General features: G+C 38.7%; 1 protein-coding gene across 1 annotated transcript; it reads left to right on the forward strand.

Moving 5' to 3' along the window:
• Nucleotides 1–2,057: 2,057 nt before the first annotated feature.
• LOC131927199 (fibrillin-1-like) lies at nucleotides 2,058–7,223 on the forward strand. Its single transcript, XM_059282931.1, has 2 exons — nucleotides 2,058–2,100; nucleotides 3,139–7,223. Exons 1-2 carry the CDS (start codon nucleotides 2,058–2,060, stop codon nucleotides 7,221–7,223), a joined length of 4,128 nt encoding a protein of 1,375 aa, XP_059138914.1.
• Nucleotides 7,224–8,508: the final 1,285 nt, after the last annotated feature.

The following is an 8,508-nucleotide window of genomic DNA, read 5'->3' on the forward strand; positions in this document are numbered from 1 at the left end:
GTCACGCATTGAAACATATTTGACAGGGTTCGAATAGGCCTGGATACAGCAAGTATCTAGGTCAAATACTCTTTCATCTGACAATTTCAATCTGACATTTCTTATGTGCAATGAAGAAGAAAGTAGTTGTCGCTATGATTGCGTGATTGTTTATAAATAAGTTCCGTAGTCAGCTTAATTGCTTGTCGTAACTAGTTCTCTAGAGTGACCACACTATTTCTTCATATGCCGAGGTCACAGAAACAAGTGAACTCTACTTCGCTTGCCCTATAGACCGTCAGCTTTGAAAGGGGAACTTTAATTTACTTTAACTAGTTCTCTGGGTCTGGAGCAAATAAAAAATGGAGTCTGGAAAGTTCTACAGACTCAAGATTTTCGGGTTAGAAATCGTGTATCATTCCATTCAACTACGTCATCATTATAATTAATCAACCAAGTTAATCTGATTATGGTTCTTGATAACTAAATTGTATATTGTATATTTTTGTTTTTAAATTATATGAATTAATAAGGAACATTATAATTAAATTCTATTTGGAATGAGGTGTAAGGTTGGCTTACCCGCAGGTGCGTTGTACGTCACAAAGGCCAGTTTGATTGTCCGTAACAGACCGGTCAGGTCATTCTTGTTGGTGGTGTCGTTTAGAGAGAAGAGTCTTGACGCAACGGAGTAGTGTCCCTTGTCTGGGTTATCGCATTCAGGAGTAGTTTGGTCCTGGTTGAATTTTAGCATTACTTTATATATATATATATATATATATATATATATATATATATATATATATATATATATATATATATATATATATATATATATATATATATATATATTTAAAAATATAATACAATATATATATATTACATGTGTGTGTGTGTGTTTGTGTGTGTATGTTTATATATATATATATATATATATATATATATATATATATATATATATATATATATATATATATATATATATATATATATATACACACACACAAATATAATACAATATATATATATATATATATATATATATATATATATATATATATATATATATATATATATATATATACACAAATATAATACAATATACATATATATATATATATATATATATATATATATATATATATATATATATATATATATATATATATATATATATATGTATATATATTACTTATGTGTGTGTGTTTGTGTGTGTAAGTGTGTATGTTTATGTAGGAGTATAAAATAAAATAAAAAATAATTATATTACACTGACGATTATGACAAACGAAAGCAAAAATAGTTATGGTTTTGGCTGAAACAAGGAACCTCAGTATATTTTCTCTCTTTGTATGTTATGAAAACCAAACACCTTCTCTCTCTCTCTCTCAATACTTTCTTACATCCCTCCCTCCCCCATCCTCTCTCTCATATATCATCTTTCTCTCTCTCTCTCTCTCTCTCTCTCTCTCTCTCTCTCTCTCTCTCTCTCTTGCTCACTCTCTCAGCCTCCCCCCCCCCATTTATCAATCCTTTCTTATCTCCCTCTCCCCCCATCCTCTCTCTCTCCCTCTCCTTCTTGCTTTCTCTCTCAGCCTTTTTCTACACCATTTATCAATACTTTCTTATCTCTCTCTATCCCCATCCTCCCTCCTCTTTCATTTATTATTTATCACCCTCCACTCCAACTACCCTACACATCCTTCACCCGCCCCATTCAACTCCAGTTAGCCACGTAAAACTCTACAACAACAATCAATTCTCCATCTCAACCTACACAATAAGACACGCATGATTGGGTTTTGAAGATACTACGACCACGTTTAAAGACACTGGACCTAATATTTGAATGTATACAATTTCCGCTAATTAGAAATGTAACATTATTGATTGATTAGAGACTGCACCTACTTAGTAAAATATCGAGTATTATATCTAACGGAACTGAATTCCTTTCAGTGTGTGTATTGCTAACGGAGTGTTTAACGCGGAATTCAGGACTTTTGAAACTTTTTGAAAAGTGGTTGCTGGTTTGAAAAAAAAAAAGATGCAGTGTTAAATTTGATCAAATTTAAAAAATGGATAAATTGCGTTTTTGTTATTTGTTGCTGTATGTTATAGGTAAGATTTTTATACCTTTTTTTTTGTTTTTTTTACTAATTCTTTAAAAAAATTGTTCATTTGTCAAAAAACTACATTATTAATATTAAAGATTCCTCTTTAGACCTAGCGATCCATTAAGCTGATGAAGTATATTTTACGTTGTTTTTTTTTTTCCTTGGCACAGGAAAGTATAGTGTGGTAGGTACTTTGCCCAACCACCTTTACTTTCCCTAAACGTGAGTTAGGTACCCAATCAGAGTTTGGCGGACTGCAAGAGCGTTCTACTATCTAGAACCCGGACTCGAACTCGAGACTTTCGGGTTAGCAGTCTAGAGCTCTACCGATAGGCCGTGCAAAATTTCTTTCAGACGGGCGAACTAAGCCAATTATTATATAAGCTGCACTACACCACATAAACCACCCACACATCGTGCCCCCCAACCCCACTCCATCCACCCAGAGGCGTAGCGACCCTTCCCGGCGCCCGGGGACATACTTTCAATTTGGCGCCCCCCTCGGGAGCAAATTTTCGATTTGCACCCCCCCCTCGAACTTTTCATTTGCACCCCCCCTCAAACTTTCGATTTGCACCCCCCCCTCGAACTTTTCATTTGCACCCCCCCCCTCAAACTTTCGATTTGCACCCCCCCCTCGAACTTTTCATTTGCACCCCCCCTCAAACTTTCGATTTGCACCCCCCCCTCGAACTTTTCATTTGCACCCCCCCTCAAACTGTCAATTTGGCGCCCCCCCTAAGGTCGGCGCCCGGGGACATATGTCCCCCCCCCCCGCCCCCCCCCCCTCGCTACGCCTCTGCATCCACCCCTTATGCACGAACTCCCGACCACCTCTTAACTGATCACTTACCAACTAAATTTAATCACACATTTAAAAAAAATTATTCCTTGGTAGTATATCGCTGTTTTTCAATTATAATTGTTTCGGTAATCTTAATTTGGTATGAAAAATAAGTAGGAATATTTTTTTTTAAAAATAAAACTTCGAAACGCGTGGGTTTAAGTAATTTAAATTGTTTCGTTAATGTTTAACTTTCAGGGGCGGTAACTACAAAAAGCTACGCCGCTGCAGCTGTTCCAGATTACTATAATTTCACAATCAATGGACAGACGTACTGGTTATCTAACTACTCAGCCAGTGAACAAACTGCAAGGAATAAATGCGCCAACATCTACTCAGAGTTGGCCTTGTTCAACACTAACGCTGAACTCCGAAATGTTGCCACGTATATTTTAAACAACATTGCAAAAGGTTTTTCTTTTTGGGTAGATATTATATCAAAAGACGAAAACAATGATGGTAAGTATGAGTTCTACTGGAAAACTGAAGATTTGGATCAAACCCTTTGGGGATACCCTGATCCTAACGAAAACTGTCAATCGGTTCAAAAAGACACACCTTGTTGCGTGGATATAGGGTTATATGATAAGTATTGTTTGTTTGATTACCCTTGTACTGGCCTAATCAGGTTTTTGTGTAAGTCAGTTGACGAGTGTCTCAATAACGTTGACAAGTGTGAGCATGGGTGCCGAGATAAAGCCCTGGGTTACGACTGTTACTGTAACGCAGGTTACAGCTTGGCGAGCGACGGTTACGCGTGCGATGACGTCAACGAGTGTAACACATCGACGCCGTGTCAGCAGGCGTGTACCAACACGCACGGCTCCTACACGTGTGGTTGTTATACCGGGTACACGATGGCCGTGTTCGGCGAGTGTGTTGACGTGGACGAATGTAAAAATACACCTTGCCCGTACAACTGTAAAAACACCGAAGGATCCTTTTACTGTGAGTGCCTACAAGGATATTCCCTGGCTCCAAATCAAACCAACTGTACCGATATTGACGAATGTTCTGTTTTCAAACCTTGCCAACAAAACTGCAAAAACACCGACGGCTCTTTTGAATGCTCTTGCGGACCTGGCTACGTCCTTTCTAACGATAAAACAAACTGCACTGATATTAATGAATGTCTTCAATTTCCTTGCCAACAAGAATGCGAAAATACCGACGGTTCTTTTAAATGTTTTTGCATACCAGGGTACCAACTCTCAAGCGACGGTGTAAAGTGTGTTGATGTTGATGAATGTGGACTAAACTCGTGTCAATTTGACTGTGTCAATACAGACGGAAGCTACTCCTGTCTTTGCCCGTGTGGCTACACCTTGCTATCAGAGCTGGGAAAACTTAGCACGGTGTGTCAAGACATAGATGAGTGTGTACTGAATCCTTGCCCGTATAACTGCAGCACATGGAGTAACCCTTGTAACAGTATATGCAACAACACGAACGGATCTTTTGAGTGTATTTGCCCACCAGGATACACGTTATCATCGGATAAACTGACGTGTGTAATGAAAGATCCGTGTTCAGTTGACTTAAACCCCTGTTCTCATATTTGTACCAGCACAAACGGCAACGCCCGATGTTCTTGTCCCTGGGGGTATCTTCTAGATTACAATAAGGTCAACTGTACAGATATCGATGAGTGTGCTTCATTGGATGTTTGTCAACAAGGATGTACCAACACATTAGGGTCATTTATGTGCTACTGCAAACAGGGTTATCAACTTTCTAACGACGGTAAAACTTGTGTTGATATTGACGAATGTCTTCCAAATCCCTGTCAACATTCCTGCAACAACACCGATGGATCGTTTAACTGCTTTTGCAGAATAGGCTACCAGCTATCTTACGACGGTAAAACTTGTACTGATATAGATGAATGTCAACAAAATACTTGCACACAGTTATGTAACAACACTGAAGGATCGTTTAACTGCTATTGCAGAATAGGCTACCAGCTATCTTACGACGGTAAAACTTGTACTGATATAGATGAATGTCAACAAAATACTTGCACACAGTTGTGTAACAATACTGAAGGATCGTTTAACTGCTATTGCAGAATAGGCTACCAGCTATCTTACGACGGTAAAACTTGTACTGATATAGATGAATGTCAACAAAATACTTGCACACAGTTGTGTAACAATACTGAAGGATCGTTTAACTGCTATTGCAGAATAGGCTACCAGCTATCTTACGACGGTAAAACGTGTACTGATATAGATGAATGTCAACAAAATACTTGCACACAGTTATGTAACAATACTGAAGGATCGTTTAACTGCTATTGCAGAACAGGCTACCAGCTATCTTACGACGGTAAAACTTGTACTGATATAGATGAATGTCAACAAAATACTTGCACACAGTTATGTAACAATACTGAAGGATCTTTTTTCTGCCATTGCAGAACAGGCTACCAACTTTCTAGCGACAATCAAACTTGTACTGATATCAATGAATGTCTTCAAAATCCCTGTCAACATACATGCAACAACAATGAAGGATCCTTCAGTTGTAACTGTAAACCTGGCTATCAGCTATCTAAAAACGGCACAAACTGTCTTGATGTTGACGAATGTCTGCAACATCCTTGTCAACATACATGCAACAACACAGATGGATCCTTCAAATGTGGATGCCCAACCGGCTACATTATCGCACCGGATCAAACTAACTGCACAGACATTGACGAATGCAATATATCCAACCCTTGCCAACAAGAATGCAAAAACACTTTGGGTTCATTCAACTGTTACTGCCGAAAAGGGTACGAAATTTCTACCTACGGCAATTCTTGTGCTGATATTGACGAATGTCTTCAACAACCGTGTCAATATACATGTAACAACACTCAAGGGTCTTATAAATGTGAATGCCCACAAGGTTTCATCCTTGCACCTGATCAAACTAACTGTACTGATATAAACGAATGTGCATCCCAACACCCTTGTCAACAAGGTTGCAGCAATACTGAAGGTTCTTTTCGATGTTTTTGTAGGCGCGGATACCAACTCTCCTACGATAATCAAACGTGTGTTGATATAAACGAATGTTCACAGAAGCCGTGTCAACACGAATGCAATAACACGGATGGTTCATTTACCTGCTCATGTCCTCAAGGATTTAGTCTTGCATGGGATCAAAGAAACTGCCAGGATATCAACGAATGCGGTTCAAATCCTTGTCAGCATGTGTGTACAAACACAGAAGGTTCTTTTACGTGTTCGTGTAACGCTAGCTACACACTAGGAAGTGATGGTCTGTCGTGTGTTGCGACTACCGTATGTGGTCCAGGTGTGTTGTGTAGTAATCCGACGTGTATCAACACACTGATAGTTCCAGTGTGTGTTTGTCCTCTAGGCTACATCTTGACAGGATCTTTGTGTATAAACGTCGATGAATGCGCTAGACTTAACTGCTCGGATATTTGCACCAACACAAACGGTTCGTTTAAATGTTCGTGTAAAACAAACTACACACTAGCCAGTGATGGTCGCTCGTGTGTTCCTGTTAACACGTGTGCTTCAGGTGTGCTGTGTAGCAACGGCACGTGTAAAAATCAAGTGTGTACTTGCCCTTTAGGCTACAACTTGACAGGATCGGTGTGTGTAGATATCAATGAATGTTCAGGAGCTAACACCTGTTCAGATACTTGCATCAACACTGAAGGAAGCTACACATGCGCGTGCAAGCAAGGCTACACATTAACCGCAGACAACACGTCGTGTGTAGAATCCAACCCGTGTACTGAAGGTACTCACGACTGCGAGCACATATGCACCAAAACTAACACATCTTTTCTCTGCAGTTGCAAACCAGGGTACCGTCTAGACACCTCCAACAACAAAACATGCATCGATATCGATGAATGTAAAACCAATCAATCAATATGTGATCATCGCTGTACCAACACCTACGGGTCGTACCTATGTACCTGTAACCAAGGATACCGAGTAGAAAACTCCCACTGTGTTGCGTCACGTACCCCGAGTTATTGCCCTTGTATGTGTCGGAATCTCTCTAATCTACCAACAGCTTTAACAGTTAAGGAAACTTTAAGACGTATCCAGGAAATTGAAACAAGTTTAAAACTAAACTCAAAAACTCTCTCTTCCTACTCTCTAAAGTTAACAAGCGCTGAAGACAATAGAGTTTCTGCGCAGACAGTCGGCTATGTTGGAGTTGTGCTACTTGTAATAACAGCAACCGTGATAATTCTTCCGGATATCTTCTCCGTAATTTGGTACCTCGCATCGTGCCGGAAACATTAAAAGCGTACGTTAGTCCTGGTAGTAGAACCCAAAAAATTAAGATAGCTAAATAAAAACACGAAGCCCACAATTATTATTCAATATGTATTACATTATTTTAATTAGATTAATTAATTGCACTATAGGCTACATTGCATGCAATTTTAAAAGTATCAGTTACTTTAAAAATAATAATAAAAATATGGAACTATTTAAGATTTATCGCACGGTGTGGCCTAGCGGTAGAGAGCTAGACTGCTAACTGACTATGCCTCGAGTTCATATCTGGGTTCAAGCCAGTAGATAGTCCCTGGGTCCACCAGCTCTGATGGGTACCTAACTCACGTTAGAGGAAAGTAAAGGTGGCTGGGCCGAAGGCGTAGTGAGGGGGGGGGGGGGGAGTCGGGGGTGCGGACCGCACCGGGTGACACCATTTAAGGGGGTGACACCAAGGCAAAAAATAGCAAAATATATAGAGAAAAACTTGAGGGGGGTGCAAATCGAAAGTTTGAAGGGGGGGGGTGCAAATCGAAAATTTGAAAGTTTGTCCCCGGGAAGGGTCGCTATGCCTCTGGGGGGGGGGGGGGGTGACACCATTGAGTGCCGCACCGGGTGACACCCGACCTCGCTACGCCACTGGGCTGGGCATAGTGTTGGCAGCATTATCACTTCATATGCCGATGTCACAGAAACAGGTGAACTCTACTTCACTTCCCCCATAGAACTTTTCTTTACAAAGGGGAACTTTACTTTTTAAGTTCTATCACTTTATTGAATTTCGATCCATCAATTCAAAGTATTTTACTTCAAATTAAATTTTAATTTATATATGAAACAAATTGGAATATGTAGAACTATTTCGAATTAGTTGCTAAAAATATATTATATCACTTCATCTATTAGCTGAAGTGTGTTTGTTAAAGATGTATTCTTCTTGAGAATTAAATAATGAAAAATATGGACAACTTTTTACGACACAATCGTAAAATTTGTAATTGTAAATAGCAAATGTATTGGGTTTTTTTTTTATTTCTTTTAAAAAGGATTTATACTTCATAAGGAACAAGCAAGTTAAAACTATGTGAACAATTTCATATTTTGTTTTAATAAAACAGTAATATTAACCCTTATAATGAACTCCAAACATGAAAGTAAACACTCTTTATTTAGATGTTATAGTAAAAACATTTAGGATTCTTTGTGGAAGTTTTTACAATTACATCTAAAGAAGGAAACTTGTTTTATTTTCTTATCGTTAGTGTAATTAAAAGCTTGTTGTTATAAAGATTTGTTAAAATAAAAATGT

This window comes from Physella acuta, unplaced genomic scaffold (genome assembly GCF_028476545.2).
Source record: "Physella acuta isolate Inbredline_101_S28 unplaced genomic scaffold, ASM2847654v3 ptg001381l, whole genome shotgun sequence".
Lineage (NCBI taxonomy): Eukaryota > Metazoa > Mollusca > Gastropoda > Physidae > Physella > Physella acuta.

Coding starts and splice junctions, on each gene's coding strand:
- LOC131927199 (XM_059282931.1), top strand. CDS start 2,058: ATGGATAAATTGCGTTTTTGTTATTTGTTGCTGTATGTTATAG. Junction 2,101..3,138: donor TTTGTTGCTGTATGTTATAG/GTAAGATTTTTA, acceptor TTTAACTTTCAG/GGGCGGTAACTACAAAAAGC.